This window comes from Lynx canadensis, chromosome D4 (genome assembly GCF_007474595.2).
Source record: "Lynx canadensis isolate LIC74 chromosome D4, mLynCan4.pri.v2, whole genome shotgun sequence".
Lineage (NCBI taxonomy): Eukaryota > Metazoa > Chordata > Mammalia > Carnivora > Felidae > Lynx > Lynx canadensis.
Window position 1 is genome coordinate 73,416,174 of NC_044315.2, and position 17,344 is coordinate 73,433,517.

At 47.6% G+C, this 17,344-nt stretch overlaps 1 protein-coding gene across 2 annotated transcripts in view; it reads left to right on the top strand.

Moving 5' to 3' along the window:
- The first annotated feature begins 6,903 nt into the window (after window positions 1–6,903).
- Window positions 6,904–17,344, top strand: part of RGS3 (regulator of G protein signaling 3) — a 122,355-nt gene continuing 111,914 nt past the window's right edge. The window contains exon 1 of one of the 2 annotated variants that reach the window (XM_030293556.1): window positions 6,904–7,025. In XM_030293556.1, coding sequence (XP_030149416.1) covers window positions 6,947–7,025 — 79 coding nt within the window. In that variant the 5' untranslated portion in view covers window positions 6,904–6,946. The remainder of the gene's footprint in view (window positions 7,026–17,344) is intronic. The other variant, XM_030293554.1, reaches the window with a different exon arrangement.

A 17,344-nucleotide genomic window follows, 5' to 3' on the forward strand; every position in this document is an offset into this window, starting at 1 on the left:
CTTTTTAATAACACACGAAGCCCTGTGTGTTTACCTTCTTGCATATTACTCCTATGCCCACACTCTGACTTTCTCCTCCACGCTTCCCATCCTTGTGCTCCTCAAAGAACGATGATTTGCTCTCCTTTTCAGGCCTTTGCTTGTTTTGTTCCTTCTGCCTGTAACCCTACCTTCACTTCTTTTGCTTGACTAAATCATCCTTCAGATGGCTTTCTTTGAAAAGTCCTCTCTGACTTCCTGTACCATCTCAGTCCGCCCAGCTCCCCAGACTGAATGAGCCGTTAGTCTGTTTGCCACAGGTTGACAGGACAGTTCCTCTATTGTCACACCCATCCAACCTCCCACTAGATCATATGCTCCATCCACCTCGTTCACTTCTAGAACCCCAGCGCTCAGTGTAAGGCTCAGCATGAAGTAGTGCTTAGCTACTGAATTGAATTTTTAAATTATTTTTTAAGTTTAATTAGTTAATATATTTTTAAACGTCTTTCTTTCTTTCTTTCTTTCTTTCTTTCTTTCTTTCTTTCTTTCTTTCTTTTTCTTTCTTTCTTCCTTAATTTCGAGAAAAGGTGTAAGTGAGCAAGGGGGAGAGAGAGAGAGAGAAGTGGGGCTTGTGTTCACCCAAAGCGGGGCTCGAGCTCACCCGATGTGGGACTCAAACTCATGAACAGTGAGATCATGACTTGAGCTGAAGTCGGATGCTTAATGCCTGAGCCATCCAGGCGCCTGGTTGAACTGAATTTTAATGTGTCAGTAGCCATAGGAGTCTTGGCCCCCTTGTTTGTAACCTAGCCTTTCTGAGCAGGACGACTGGTATGAAAGATGACATTCTATAGTGATTCTTTGGCTGGATTCGGATTTCTCCACTGTTTATTTACTGCTTTGGCAACCTGATACAGTTAACAACGCTGAACCTTAGTTGCCTCATCAGTAGAAATGCTTGGACTTCCTGGAGGCGGATGATATTTTTCTGTCTCTGGTTACCAGTATTTTATGCATTAGTCAATTACACTGCCTCTCTGGTGCAATGATTATTCATGTTTCTTGGTACATTTATATATTTTTCTTACTGATTTGTAAGACTTCTTGATTCATATATACATATTTGCCATATATTTTATAAATATTTTAAATTCATTAAAAAAATTTTTTTTAATGTTTATTTATTTTTGAGATAGAGAGAGACAGAGCATGAACAGGGGAGGGGCAGAGAGAGAGGGAGACACAGAATCTGAAACAGGCTCCAGGCTCTGAGCTGTCAGCACAGAGCCTGACGCGGGGCTCGAACCCACGGACCGTGAGATCATGACCTGAGCCGAAGTCGGACGCTTAACCGACCAAGCCACCCAGGCGCCCCTAAATTCATTTTTTAACTAAAAATTTTTAAATTGTTTATGGCCACAGACAAGCTTCTAATTTTTTCCAACCATTTTAAAGTGTAAAATCCATTCTTAGTCCACTTATAGGCATAGTTTGCCAACCTCTGAACTAACATGCTCATTAAATTTGAACGATCTTTGCATTCCTAGAATAAATACCATTTGATCATGAATATACTGGCAGCTTTGATTTGCTAACATTTTAGTTAGGAATTTTGTGTCTATATTCATAAATCAGATTGGTCTAGTAGAGATTTCAAACTAGTTATAGGACAGAGACATATTGTATTTGGCCTACAAAATATTTTACAATTTTTCTTTTTAAAAAATATTTATTTATTTTGAAAGAGAATGAGAAAGTGCACACACGCCCATGAGGCAGGGTAAGAGGCAGAGAGAGAGAGAGAGGGAGGGAGAGAGAGAATCCCAAGTAGGCTCCTCCCTGTCAGCTCAGAGCCCAATGCGGGACTCAAGCTCACAAACTGTGAGATCATCACCTGAGCTGAAATCAAGAGTAGGTCAATTAATCTACTGAGCCACCCAGGCACCCCATATTTTACAGTTTTTTGAATGAATTGCCCATGTTAAAAAATTGGTAGATACTAAATTAAAAATTTGAGATTTCTCGCTTTTCTTTAAAAAACAGAATGTGGCAAAACTGGGAGAATATGGGCTCAGTTTTGTCACATTTTTAATAGAGCGCCTCTATGTATGTTTTGTATTTCACCAATTTCTACTCTTATTTTATTTTTTTTTAAACATTTTTATTTATTTTTGAGACAGAGTGAGGCAGAGCATGAACGGGGGAGGGGCAGAGAGACAGGGAGACACAGAATCAGAAGCAGGCTCCAGGCTCCGAGCCATCAGCCCAGAGCCCGACGCGGGGCTCGAACTCACGGACCGCGAGATCGTGACCTGAGCTGAAGTCGGACGCTTAACTGACTGAGTCACCCAGGCGCCCCTCTACTCTTATTTTTAAAAAATATTTTATTTTTAAGTAATCTCTACACTCAATGTGGGGCTCGAACTCACAACCCTGAGATCAAGAATCGCACGCTCCACTGACTGAATCAGCCAGGTGCCCCTACTCTTATTTTTCTCTTTGACCTTTGGTCTGTAGTTTTCTGTTGCTAAATTTAGCTGGTTTTTGTCTTTGTCTAACTTTGTAGCTGGCACTGACAAATCTTCCAGTTTTTTTTCTAGTTCTGAAACAGGTTAAATTACATAGGTACTGTTTTTCAAAGGTCTTATAGAATTGACCTCTAAAACTCTCTGGGTCTTCTATAATTTTTTCAGGTAGAGTTTTGATTTCCTTTTGTATTTTATATATGGTTAGTTATCTACTAAAAATTTCAAGTTCTTATATCAATTTCAGTAATTAACAATTTCTAGAAAATCACCCATTTTCCCCCTAGATTTTCAAATTATGGAATGAGGTTGCATTGGTTTTCTCTTATAATTTAAAGGATTACCTTGATCCTTTATCTTGTATCATGGCTGTCTCTCTCTTTCCTACACTTGTTGATTTGTAGTTTTTTCCTGTTTTGCCTGAGTTCTAATTTATTGGTCTTTTCAAAGAATCAGGCTCTGGTTCCCTTGTTGAATTCTATTTTTTTAAAAAATAAATTTCAACTTTAACTTAATTGCTCCTTTAAAAATTTTCCATCTGAGGGGTTCCTCAGTGGCTTAGTTGGTTCAGTAGGTTCAGTGTCTGATTATTGATTTCAGCTCAGGTCATGATCTCACAGTTTGTGGGTTTGAGCCCTGAGTAGGGCTCTGTGTTGAGAATGCGGATCCTGCTTGGGATTCTCTCTCTCCCTCTCCCTTCTCCTCCCCCACTCTCACACATACTCTTTCTCTCTTTCTCAAAATAAATAAACATTAATTTTTTTTCACCCAAATTAGTTTCTTCCTCTTTTAACTTTTTGAAATGAATCTCCAGTTAAAAAAAAAGAAATCTTTCTTGTTTGGGGCGCCTGGGTGGCTCATTCAGTTGAGCGTTGACTTAAGCTCAAGTCATGATCTCAGTGTTCGTGGGCTTAAGCCCTGTGTCGGGCTCTGTGCTGACAGCTCAGAGTCTGGGGCCTGCGTTGGATTCTGTGTCTTCCTCTCTTTCTACCCCTCCCCCACTCATGCTCCTTCTCTCTCTCTCTCTCAAAAAGAAACAATAAAACAATTTTTTTTTAATTTAAAAAATCTTTCTTGTTTTCTAAATAAAATCATTGAACTTTTTATTCTTTTCTATTGACCTGCTTGTCTTCTGTCTGGTACTACATTATTATAATTTCATTTAACATCTGGTAGTTCTAGTCCCCTTTATTATTATTTTCAAAATGTTTTGGATATTGGGCTACATGATATCTCAAATGCACCACAATTCTTTGATAGCTAATGTAAAAATGTACCCAAATAAATCCTTTTGGTCCCTTCCCTCTAACCCAAGTGATCTTTATTCTTCTTGATACAAAATCACTCTTTAAAAATGCCTATAATCAATCTAAGTTTGTGAATATGGCGTATTTAAGTATGGTGTGTGTGTGTGTGTGTGTGTGTGCACATACTGTGTGTTTGTGTTTGTGTATGTGCTAAGGATGCATCTGTAGTGTGTAGGGTGCGTTGTATCTATGTGTGAGGTATGCATGTAGTGTGTGTATTTGTGTGTGGTGTGTATGTGTACGTGCATTTGTGTGTGGTGTATTTTTGTATGTGTGTACATGGGAAGTGTTATGGTATGTATATGTATGTGTGTAGAGTATGTGCAATGTGTATACAGTGTCTGTAGTATGCTTGTGTACGTGTGGGGTGTGTGAGGTGTAAGAGAGATACTGAGGCCCACAGCCTGGGGTGCTAGAGGGCCCAGGGCATGCCAGAAAGACAAGCTTGGTCTGAAAACTTCCCCTGCCTTCCTGGGGAGAGCAGGGCTACAACCACAACCCTTTATATGTATGTCCCATGCTCCTTTTTTATTGTTTGCTTATTTTTGAAAGAGAGAGAGAGAGAGAGAGAGAGAGAATATGAGTGGGAGAGGGGCAGGCAGAGAGAGACACAGACTCTGAAGCAGGCTCCAGGCTCTGAGCTGTCAGCACAGAGCCTGACATGGGGCCCAAACCCATGGACTGTGAGATCATGACCTGAGCCGAAGTCGGACGCTCAGCTGACTGAGCCACCCAGGCGCCCCCTTGATGTCCCCTTTGGACAGTAGTGTGGGTAGATAGGCCCAGTTTCTCCTGTGGTGCCACCGGCCAGTCTCCCACTCACTTCTGTTCTCCCTCTCCTGAGAAAAGAGTGACCTCCCCCTTTAAGAGAAGGACGCGTCCAGTGTTCTACTAAGGGGCCTTACTGTTGATGGTTAAGGTGGTGGAGATGGTGCCACTCGAGGGGTCAGATCAGGATCAGAATGGCATTAGGTTTTCCCAACTGAACAGGCTAGCTGCTGAGTGCGCCTTTATCCGGAGTGGGGGTGAAGCGCCAGTGTGGGCTTCAGTCTTTACCCCCAGGCCACATTCAGATAGTGCAACTCTTTCCTGCTCTTCTGGGTCCCCCCCTCCTGAGGGTGCATCTGCGCTTTGCTCAGTGGTCCCTGGTAGAGCTGCGAAAGGGCCACTGTCACCTTGGGCACATCACTCTCCCCTTCCCTGTGGACCTTCCTTTGCCCTGGCTCTAGAACGCCATGCTTTCTAATTCCTACTGGGAAAGAGCATCCCTCTCAGGCGGCATCTCAGGTTATGCCTAACTCATGCTCCCATCTTGTTCCTGCAGGTCTATAACACCTGTAGCCTTGGTGTCCTTTCTTCGTCCTGTGGCTTGAGCCCGAGGTTGCCCATGTTCCCTGGCTGGAAGGAATGGCAGGGCCAGCATACCACTCTGCACAGAAAGGATGCCTGGACTCAGACTACCCCAGCCAGGAGGAGAATCAGGCATGCTCAAATCCAGGGTGCAGGTAAGTCCATCTGCCACTGGCTGGGGCCAGGGGAGTAGGCTCGCCCCTGCTACCGGCAGTGCTCGTGGCGTGGGGGTTGGGTCAAGGGCAGAGCAGGGCTTCACAAAATGCCAGGTTTCAAACAATCCACTGGCCTTTACGTGGCTCATTTGCACTTGACCACGAGTTTGCTGATTTCAGGGCTCCTTCTCTAGTTTCTGCTCCCTGCTGGTAGCCAGCTGGCCCTGTGGCCTCAAGTTTCCTTACCTGCCTCAAGAAGGCAAGTCTCCAGCCTACACTTGCTGTTGGCCATGGGGCAGGCATGGAGGCCAAAGAACAGATAAGAGGATGGCCTTTTGGGCAGGCAGGCCTGGGTTCAAATTTCAGCTCCACCAACCTTGGACAAGTCCAAGAGACCTACCCTCTCTGCCTGAGGTTCAGATGTATCCCTGGCAGAGTGGAGCTGCTTCTTTCTAGGATCACTGTGAAGATGAAATGAGATGATGCGTGTAAATTGCCCAGCTCAGCCCCTCGTGCCTGTTACTCAGTACATATAACTCTTCTCCCCACTTTCTCTCCTGCATCCTCCAACCTTGTCTTGAGTAGATCCCCTAGCCACAGATATCCATCTGGCAACTTCCAACACCTCCCATTTTTAGACCACCAGCAGCTTTCCCTCCTACAGCAGCAACAGTCAGAGATTTGCAGAGCAGATGTCTTGGTGTGAAACTATTCCCAGGAGGTGTTCCATGAATGTTTGCTGACAAAGCAGGGCAGGGACTGACCTTCCTTCCCCCTCTGCCTCCTGGTACCTGGCTCTGGATATTGAAAGCGCCTACCCTCTGTGCATACTGTGTGTTTCTGTCCCCTTAGCTACTGAGGGCCTGTGTTCCAGTTCCAGGGCACCAGGCTGCAGATGGGGGATGGGGATGGGGGGGGGGTGGTGGCTGTGAGGCTGGCTGGAGCAAGCTGCTTTGGTCTGGACCTGTGCCAGGCCGCTCTCATCCAAGAGGAGGGTCAAGGGGCAGATAGGGCAGAGTTTGGGAAGGGGCGGCTTGAAGCATGAACACTTTTCCAAACCCCACTGCACTGGGCCGGGAGGATGCTCCTTTTGCCCTTGCTTGGGTCCGGTGATTACAGGTCTGAGCTTCAAAGCAGGTTACAAACCTGGCTAATTGCTGGCCTAGGGGAGCTGGGTGAGCAGGCCAAGCCCGCCTGCGTGGACACGCCAGCGGCCGCGGGCCTCACATGGGGCTGGCACTTCCAGCCTGGAGCGGTCCTGGAGCCAGGAGCCCCGGTGTGGCCGCCCAGTCCTGTTGGCTCCTCGGGGAGGGCTGCGGTGGGGAGCTGGGAGGACGGCCACCCGGCTGCCGCTGTGGCCGCTGCCCTATCTGTTGGGGCGCCAGCGCCTCCTCTCCTGGGGCCGGCGTCTGATCGGTCAGGTGGAAACCTCCCCATTCAAACCTGCGCGGGCCAATCAGGGCCCGGCGCGCCGGCCCATTCAAACGCGCGCTGCAGCCGGCCTCCCGCTCCCGCCTCCGGGACACTGGCGCGGGGCGGGGGCGGGTGAACCTGCTGCCTCGGTAACTGGGGAGCAACACAGACGCCTCGGGTTACGGGCGCTCCTGGCAGGCGGAAGCAGGACGCCATGGAGCGCTCCCTGCACCGCGTCTCCCTCGGGAGCCGGCGTGCCCACCCGGACTTGTCCTTCTACCTCACCACCTTTGGTAAGTGCCCGGGATGGCTGGCTGCCTGGGCTGCTTCTCCCTGCGCTCAGCGCCCGGAAAGGTCCCCACCCCCGGCCCCGTGATAGGTGAGGCTGGCAGCAGCGGGTACCTCCTCTGGCCCCTTCCTCCTTTGGGTGCCCAGGAGGAGCTCAGGGCACACGGACCCAGGCTGAGCGAGCCACGGGGCGCAGCACCTGCTGCCTGGCCAGTGGTGTTAAGTGTGGCTGGCTGTGCCTCACTTGGCTGGAATCATCACGCCTCAGTTCATCTTTCAGACCCGGTTTGCTCCACTGGAGATTCCCTCTAGCCAACAGTTCAGGGTTAAATCAGGGTCTTGTTACTATATCTCAAGGCCTCCTCCATCCTCTTTCCTTTGGCTCAGGGACAGGACAGGTGCCAGGTCAGCCCCGGGTGGCCTTGGCTCCTTGTGGGCTCGCGTTGGAAGCTCCAGTGGATGTCGGACTCACAGCACGTAGGGGAGAATTCTCTTCTTCAGGAGTGACCAGGCTCTCAGGAGGATCATGGGGCTGCCCTGGGGGCTTGAGGTAGAGAGCAATGGGCAGTGGGCCCCTGCCCCCAAACCCCTAGATAGCAGGATTGGGTTCCCCCAAATAACAGCGGGGCAGCAGTGCCCCAACAGCCTGGGCAAACCCAGCCTTTCAGGTAGCCATAATAGAGAAAACAGCCCTGTCCCAGGAACACAGCCCTTCACAGCTCTGCATTTCCTCACTGGGTCTGCAGCTCCCTGTGGAGAGTGGGTGATATTTGGGTGATATTTCCTCTGTGGAGACTTGAGATCCAGAGAGAGGAAGGTCTCCCAGTGAGCCAGACTGGTTGGTACCTGAGTTCAAGCCTTCTGAGACAGCTTGTCCAGCATTTTTTCAGTTTTTTTCATAAAGGTTGGGGCAGTTACTGCAACATACTGGACTTTGCCCAGGTTTCATAGACAGAACACTCTGGGAGTCAGGCCCTTCCTGGGGCTCTCCTATTCTCAGGCTTACCTCTCCAGCACACTGGGTTCCTTACAAACTGTCCTTTTCTCTAGGAGCAGAGGGAGTGATAAAAAAGCAGTGGCTTCACCCCTAGAACTGGCCTGTGGTCTGGCATCCTGGAATTTACGGGTCTGGTGGGTGGAAGGAACAATGCGGGTAATGAAATAGCCACCATCTGTCCAGCACTTACCATGTGCCGAGCCTTGTGTCAAGGGCTTTATCTCATTTAATCCCCTCAATTCCCATGAACCCTGCTGGGATGTGGGAGTCTACCAGACAAAAGAGGTGTCTGGGATGACCTGAATTCGTGGAGGTGGGGTCGTCAGGAAAGTGTCACGGAGCCGTGAGGCCCTATTATCTTAGCTGTGTGCTGATTTAAAAGTAAATATATATTTCATTGCTTTTCCCCCCTCATTATTATTGCTGTAAGATGGCTTCATTGCTGAAAACTTAGTGAAAAGAACAAAGTGAAAAATCCCCTGTACTCTGATTCCTTAGAAAAGACCTTTGTGGGTTACCAATTTGTTTTATATCCTTCCAGACTTGTGTGTGAGTGTGTGTAGGGGTGTGTTTAATTTTAAAAGAATTGAGACCATATTGTATGTACAGTCTTAGAATCCATTTCTCTTCCTTACTGGTACAGCGTGACTATTCCCTACCATCAGTCTATAGTCTTCTATTGAATTAATCATCCTGACAGAGATCTGGGAAGTCGGGGAGTGTCCAGACCAGCAGGGAGTGGATCCCCTCCTCTCCCCGCCCAGCCGTGGCCTCAGGGCTGGGCCGGATGGTTATCTGGGAAGGTTTCTACTGGAACCAGTGACTGTGACCTGAGTGTACAGCAGCAGGCAGGAACCTTGTGGGGTGGAGAGCCTCCTGCTCTTAATGTATGCAGTCTCCTCTCCCATCTCCCCGAGGACACAGGTTGACACTGGAAAGTTCTTTCCCGTTTCCTGCTTAAATTCTGTTTCCTTGACAAACACTGCCCCTCTTTCAGGCGGCTGATTTTCTTCATGCACGGTGTGATCTGTGCTTGTCTGCTCATGAATGAAGATTCATATCAGTGATTCCCAGACCTGGTCACTTATCAGAAGCACCTGGCGAGTCTGTTAAAAACACAGATTCCTAGGATCTTCATAGGTCTAGGGTGGAGCCTGAAAATCTGTAATTTTAAGAAGGCACACAAGTATTTTAATGATCAGCCAGGTTTGCAAGCTGTGGATTTAGTCAGTTTTGGTAGCCAGCATGAACTCTCTTAACGTGAAGGTCTTTGCTAAGTTTTCCTTGGTTCACTGGCCTTTTCCCAGCATGGCAGGTAGTCCTGGTCTTCATCAGCGGGCTTTGCCCTGGTAGAACCACATGAAGGTTCTGCCTACCCGATGGCTGGCTGAGCACAAATATTCAAAGGGAGCTAATTTTCCAGGATCTCTGGAATTATAATTTTTAAATGTTTATTGATTTATTTTGAGAGAGAGAGAGAGAGAGAGAGAACGAGAACAGGCTGGGGAGGGGTGGAGAGAGAGGGAGAGAGAAATCCCAAGCAGGCTCTGCACTGCCATTGCAGAGCCAGACGTGGGGCTCAACCTCACGAACTACGAGACCATGACCTCAGCTGAAACCAAGATTCAGATGCTTAACCGACTGAGCCACCCAGGCGCCCCCTGGGATCTCTGGAGTTATAAACAGATAAATTGGTTTCACCAAAATTCCTTCCAGGGAGAGTACTGTATTGTACATGGCGAAGTTTATGTATTTGTGTGTGTGTGTGTGTGTGTGTGTGTGTGTGTGTGTGTGCCTGCACATGCGCATGGGTACAGCGCCTTGTCCCTCGATAAGAGGCATATTTAAGGGGCGCCTGGGTGGCGCAGTCGGTTAAGCGTCCGACTTCAGCCAGGTCACGATCTCGCGGTCCGTGAGTTCGAGCCCCGCGTCAGGCTCCGGGCTGACGGCTCGGAGCCTGGAGCCTGTTTCCGATTCTGTGTCTCCCTCTCACTCTGCCCCTCCCCCGTTCATGCTCTGTCTCTCTCTGTCCCAAAAATAAATAAACATTGAAAAAAAAATTAAAAAAAAAAAAAGAGGCATATTTGAGTAACATTAGTTGACCATACACTGTCTTCTAAGGAGGTGTTCTGGCTTCAGGAGAGGGGAGTGTGTATGTAAACTGGGCCTAGAACCCAACTCCTCCAGAGATGACAAATGCATTTTCTGTAGAACAGAGGCCAGCTAGCTGCTCAGCGTGTTGGGCAGTGTGCGTGAGGCCCTGAACTGGAGGCTGCAACCTGGCCCTGCCAGCTGCCCCTGGCTTCCCATGCTGCTCTGAGCCGGGGACACACACAGTTCCTGGACTTGGCTGGGAAGCTCCTCCAACTACTTCTCAGGACCCCATCCTTTGCTGGTCGGGGTCCTCAGCATTTACTGGCTGTTCTGTCGTCTGGGGTCCTTTTGCTTGGGAGTGTTCAGAAATTCTCAGTTTCTGGCCCCTCCTCTTTTCCAATTCTGTTCTATTTTTTAAATTAAGAATTTATTTGAGAGAGAAAGAGAGAGAGAGAGAGATTGAGAATCCCAAGCAGGCTCCATGCTCAGCACTGAGCCTGACATGGGGCTTGATCCCATGACCCTGGGATCATGACCTGAGCTGAAATCAAGAGTCCAACTGTCAACCAACTGAGCCACCCAGGCACCCCTCTGCTGTATTTTGTAATTTAATTTAATTTTTTAGTTTTTTAAAATATGTATTTATTTTTGAGAGAGAGAGAGAGAGAGAGAGAGAGAGGGAGAGCACGAGGGGGGAGGGGCAGAGAGAGAGGGAGACACAGAATCGGAAGCAGGCTCCAGGTTCCAGGCTGTCAGCACAGATCTTGACGGGGACCTCAGACTTGCAAACCATGAGATCATGACCTGAGCCGAAGTCGGAGGCTTAACCGACTGAGCCACCCAGGTGCTCCTATTTTTTTTTTAAATTGTATTATGAAATATAACACACACACAGAAAAACATTCCTCCAAATAATGTGTAGTTCAGTGAATTATCACAAAGCAAATACCTGTGTAACTTTCATGAGGGTCAAGATTGCCGATATCCAGTTTGACATGTAGTTTTTTTCTTTGTCACTCAGTTCAAAATAGTTTCCAATTTTCATAGTCCTACTTTCTCAAGTCTTTAGATTATTTGGAAGCATATTTTTTAAATTTACAAATACAGGGGATTTTCTGGTAATATTTTTATTCTTTTTTGTTTTATTATTTATTTATTTATTTATTTATTTATTTATTTATTTGAGAGAGAGATAGTAAGTGGGGGAGAGGGGCAGAAGGACAGAGAGAGAGAGAATCTCAAGCAGGCTCCATGCTCAGTGCAGAGCCCAATGCAGGGCTTGATCCCATGACCCTGGGATCATGAACTGAGCTGAAAGCAAGAGTTAGACGCTTAGCCAACTGAGCCACTCAGGCGCCTCTCTTGTTCTTTATTCTACATTTTGGTCCGAGAATATACTCTGCGTCTTTTTAGTTCTTTGATGGATCAGGATATAGTCAGTTTTTATAAATGTTCTGTGTGTACTTGTGCAGCACCTGGGTGGCTCAGTCAGTTAAGCGTCCGACTTCAGCTCAGGTCATGATCTTGTGATTTGTGAGTTTGAGCCCCACATCAGGTTCTGTGCTTGGAACCTGCTTCGGATTCTGTCTCCCTCTCTCTCTGCCCCTCCCCTGCTCATGCTCTATCTCTGTCTCAAAAATAAATAAATATCAAAAAAGAAAAAGAAAAGCTCTGCAGTGGTTAGGCATAGTAGTTTTGTATGTGTCGGGTTTAGGTCAGGTTTGCTAATTATATTCTTCAAATATTCTTCTTTAATTTTTTTCAACATTTATTTATTTTTGAGAGATGGAAAGAGAGCAAAAGTGCGGGAGGGGAAGAGAGAGAGGGAGACACAGATTCTGAAGCAGGCTCCAGGCTCCTAGCTGTCAGCACAGAGCCCAATGTGGGGCTCGAACCCACGAACCGTGAGATCATGACCCAAGCTGAAGTCGGACGCTTAACTGACTCAGCCACCCAGGTGCCCTGTTGTTCAAATGTTCAACATCCTTGCTAATCTTTTCCCCCAGTTTGTTCTATCAGTTACCAAGAGAGGTGTGTTAAAATTCCTGCTATGGTTATACATTTGTCTGTCATTATAGCTGTCAGTTTTTTCTTTATATATTTTGAAACAATATTAAGAGCATACACATTTAGAATTATTATCTTAGTAATGAACTGAAACTTTAATTATTAAGAAGCCTACTCTTTATTTCTAGTGGAGATAAAGTCTACTTTTCCAGACATTAACATCACTATCCAGCTTTCTTCTGCTGAACAGTGATTTGCCTGGTGTATCTTTTTCCACCTTATTTCTGTTGGTCTTTATGTTTCTTTTTTTTAAATGTGTATTTATTTTTGAGAGCACGAGTCGGGGAGGGGCAGAGACAGAGTGAGACAGAGGATCCAAGGCAGGCTCTATGCTGACAGCAGCAAGCCAGATGTAGGGCTTGAACTCACCAACCATGAGAGCCGAAGTCAGACGCTCAACTGACTGAGTCACCCAAGGGCGCTGGTCTTTCTGTTTCTTTACATTCTAAGTGTGCTATGTCCCTTGTAAATAGCAGGCACAGAGTTGCTTTTTGCTTTTTAGTGCAGACCTAGGGTGATAACTTCCTGCAAAAAGATCTCTATTTGCTTCTGCCAGGTGCTTGAGGTGACTAGAAATCTGGGATAGTCGTAATGTTAGGGGTTGGGATTATTTGAAGTTGAGCTTCAGTGCCCTGAGGAACTGTCTCATCATGGTTCATTTGTTCCTGGGGAGCCACCCTTTAGGGTTCTGACCCAAAAGGTCAGGGCTCAGAAGGACCCCACTCTCAACAGGCCCTAGTCTCCAACTCCTGTTCCTCTTGCCCTGTGAGGCAGACAGAAACTCTGCTCAGCCTCTTGGCCTTTCCGTCATCTCTCTGGAATTTGAAAACACCCCAAGGAGAGAATTAGTCCAGGCAAATATTAAACTTCATTCCATGGACCTCCATGCTCCCTGAGTCTGCTCTGTAGTTCCTCTCTGTCTTGTTGTATCTCCAAGAAGCTGCTTTTAAATATTTTCTCCAGCTTTTCTAGATTTTTCCTCAGTGGGTGTGTCATTCCAGAAATAGAAGTCCCCTGCATGTATTTTCTAATTTTTCTGAGTCGTTTTTACTCTTTTCATCTCCTCCCCCTCCCTCCCTCATTTTCTTCCTTCCTCTCTCCCTTTCTTCTCTCCTTCCTTCCTTCCTTCCTTCCTTCCTTCCTTCCTTCCTTCCTTCCTTTCTTCCTCCCTCCCTCCCTCCCTCCCTTCTTCCCTTCCTCTATTCCTTGTTTCCTTCCTTCTTTCATCCCTCCCTCCTTCCTCCCTTCCTCCCTTCCTTTTTTCCTTCCCTCCATCTTTCCTTTTGTCATATCAGTGAGAGTGCTTTCTGTTTGCCAGGTGCTTCTCATACATTAGTTCTCAGTTTTACAATAGCCCTCTCAGAGCTGAATTATTATTATTCTTTCCATTGTACAGATGAGGAAACAGAAGATATAGTGATTCAGGATCATCAGTGGTGGAACCAGGATCCAAGCCGGGTCTTACTGACTCCAAAACCCGCGCTTTGCTCATGGTTCCTTCTGGGCTTCCTCTCTTGTGTTTTCCAAATGAGGCTTGTTCTGCTGGAAAACTTTGATAGTGAAAAAAAAGAATACAACTGTGGGGCGTCTGAGTGGCACAGTCAATTGAGTGTCCGACTCTTGATTTTGGCTCAGGTCATGATCTCATAGTTCGTGAGATCAAACTCTACATTGGGCTCTGCTCTGACAGTGTGGAGCCTGCTTAGGATTCTCTCTCTCCCTCTCTCTGCCCCTCCCCCCTCAAAATAAATTAATTAATTAAAGAAAAGAACACAACTGTAAAACAGAATGAAAATAAGTTATTGACTTCATCGTGTGGCTTAATGCCATCAGCAAGGATGTAACAGATGCTCGTCATTACAAAATAACATATTTAACTATAGAGAAAAAGTCTGTAATATGAAATAGATAAGGGTGGGGAGTAATTCATAAAATGTGGTGACACTGGAAATTTTGGAATTAAAATCATTATAATAAAATCTAAAGGAAAATCGTGAAAGGCAGAATAATGTGAATTTTCTATATATTATGTATGATATTGTACACGAATGTATATAAAAGAAAATCATTTGCTCTGCAGGTGAATCATTTTCATGAATAGGCTGGGCTTGGGTTAACATGGGACAATTCCAGATTTTGCAGTTTAATGGGTCATAAGTATGGCTTGAATCTATCAAAATTGTTTACTGAGAAAACCAAGGACCTCAGAAATGGAAGGACTTTTGTTTCCTCAGTCATAACACGCTGATTTATCTTAGAACTGTAGTTTCTTAACAATTTTAATTTTTTAAATTTGTTTTAATGTTTATTTGTTTTTGAGAGAGAGAGAGTGACAGCTGGGGATGGGCAGAGAGTGAGGAGAACAGAGGCTCTGAAGTGGGCTCTGTGCTGACAGCAGTGAGCGTGACACAGGGCTCGAACTCACGGATCACGTAAGATCATGCCCTGAGCCGAAATCAGATGCGCAACTGACCGGGCCACCCAGATGCCCCTCTTAACAATTTTTAAAATTGAAAAATGGCCTCAGAATTGAGATCAGGTTTGTTACCTAACTGGAGGCAATCTGGGTATATATTAATTGCCTATTGCTTCACAACAAAGTACCCCAATATCTATTGCTTAAAAAACCCAAATATTTATTATCTCCCGTTTCTGTGAGTCAAGACTTTGGGAATGGCTTTGCTGGGTGGTTTTTGCTCAGGGGCCGCTCAGAGGCGTTGCTGTGAAGATGTTAGCCGACGTGTGCTGGCCAGAGCCATTTATTCCTGGAAGGAAAAACAGCTGGGGAAACCAGGTTAATGTCGGGTCTCACAGGAAGTGGAGAGTCAGAGGAGAGGGGTTGGATTGGCCCATCATCATCTTTATGCCACCGCCGCCCCCTACCCCCTTTGCCCTGCAGGCCTCCTTCTGCCAGCAGGCACCAGACCATTTCTCTGAATGGAACTCAAGATTCTCCCTCTTCAAAAGAACAGACACTTGAAATGCTCCACAGGGCTGCATGCCCAGACTGGATGGCTCCCATTTCCCCGTCACCCCTGCAGCCTATCATTTCTCCTTTAGGGGGCAGAAAGTGAAATGCGTAAACGTGTGTAACCCTCTCTGAGCCTCCGTCAGGCTGCCGTGTGGGTCACACAGCCCAGGATCACAGAGAGAGGGTTGGCTGCCTCCCGCTCTCCTGTACACACAGCTTGGGGTGCAGCCTTGTCCCCACAAATGGAGTGTTGGCGGCTGGCTAGGCTCCATGTAGACCCAACCTTCTTTGTGCGTTTTTTTCCCTGATGTCATCTCCTTTACTGTGGCTTTCGACACATGACAGCTCATAAATGGGGAATTGCTTTGGAGGTGAACTGGGGTTTGGATGACCGCTGCTCCACGCTAGCCGGCCAAGCCCCTCATCGATGTTCTCTGCAGACGCCAGGGTGCCATGAGCTCCCTCTAGCACACGTTCCTGCTTCTCCCTGAGTCCAGCAGTGGTGTGCCGCCCCGTCTTCTTGCTTTGTGTTTTGAGTATGTCTCTCCCCTGACTGTGTTCTGAGAGTCAGAGTTCATCTTCCGGTGGTCCTCGACAGAGTGAGGTTTGCCAGATTGAATTTCGGTAGCTGGCTTCCATACCCCCTTTTCCCCGGGGCCCGGTGAGTCCGAACTCCCCGGGTCCTGGGCCAGCAGAACCTGTACCTTCTCTGTGCCTTCTGATGCTCACTGTTACCTAGTGTTTTTCATGTCACGTGTGGCCTTGTCTGCTCTTCCTTTGTCTCTGGGCCCTGGCTCCGTGCTTTGCTGCAGCCTCTCAGCCCCACCCTTTGCAGAGTTGGTCCCCAACACCAGCCCATGGAAATTGGGGGCGTGCCGTCTCCAGGGCCTCTGAACACCCCAATAAGGATGGTTTCAGGCCCTTCAGCCTGAACATTCCCGGGCACTGTCACAGGCCACTCCCTGATCCGGGGGGGGAAAGTGGGGATATTGATAAGATCAGAGATTTGAGGGGCCGGTGAAAGGCTTGGTTACCTAGATAGGCAGATACCCAGGGATTCAGCCTGGCTTCCCCCCTTCCCTCGCCCTTTATAAAAATGTTTATTTATTTATTTTGAGAGAGAGAGTGAGAAAATGTGAGCAGGGAAGGGGTAGAAAGAGAATCCCAAGAAGGCTCCATGCTGTCAGCGCAGAACTGGACACGGGGCTCAAACCCACAAACTGTGAGATCATGCCCCAAGCCGAAACTAAGAGTTGGGCCAACTTTAGTTAACTAACTGAGCCACCCAGGAGCCCCTTGAATTCCCCTTTACCCAGTGGTTTATTTATTTTTCCCCTCTTTTTAAATTTTTTTAACGTTTATTTTTGAGAGAGAGAGAGAGGGAGAGAGATACAGGGCACGAATGGGGGAGGGGCAGAGAGAGAGGGAGACACAGAATCCAAAGCAGGCTCCAGGCTCTGAGCTGTCAGCACAGAGCCTGACGCGGGGCTCAAACCCATGAACCATGAGATCTAGTTGGACGCTTAACTGACTGAGCCACCCAGGCACCCCACCCCCCACCCGCCCTCAGTGGTTTATTTCTTTAGACTTGGGGATGTTTCTTTGAGCCTGCCCTCCTTTTTGGCTTCCTCTTGGCCTCTCCAGCAAAGCTGTGGCACCTTGTCCTGTGCCTGATGTCTCTCTCTGCTCCTGAATCCCAGGGTTGCACTGCACAGATGCAGTGGGGCACACTGGCGGCTCCAGAAGACCCACTTGGTATACAGGCAAGAGTACTAGAGTTGGGGCAGGATTCTGGTCTCCCGTTCCGGCCTGCCTTACTCTGGTTACTCTCGGCCCAGGGCAAAGTCACCTTCCATATGTAGTAGGCATGACTGTTCTGGCTTCCAATTGAGGAGGCTGGGTAAGATGACTTCAGGGCCCTTGAGGCACAACCATTTGATGGAATGGGAGAAGCAGAGGGGACAGGCATGGCCATGTAGCGGGGGGGGGGGGGGGGGGGCGTCTCGTTCTTGATTTTGCCCTTCTCTGTGAGCCCAAGGATAGGTTGGGGGAGGGTGTGTCCTATGCTGGGGGTCTGAGCCTGGTCTGCTGGGCTTGGTTTCTGTGCTGTAACAGGGTACAGAGCATGCTGATCCTCCCCGAGGAGACCTGCACGGCAAGATCTGGAAGGGCAGCTGCATAGACTCCTCTGATGT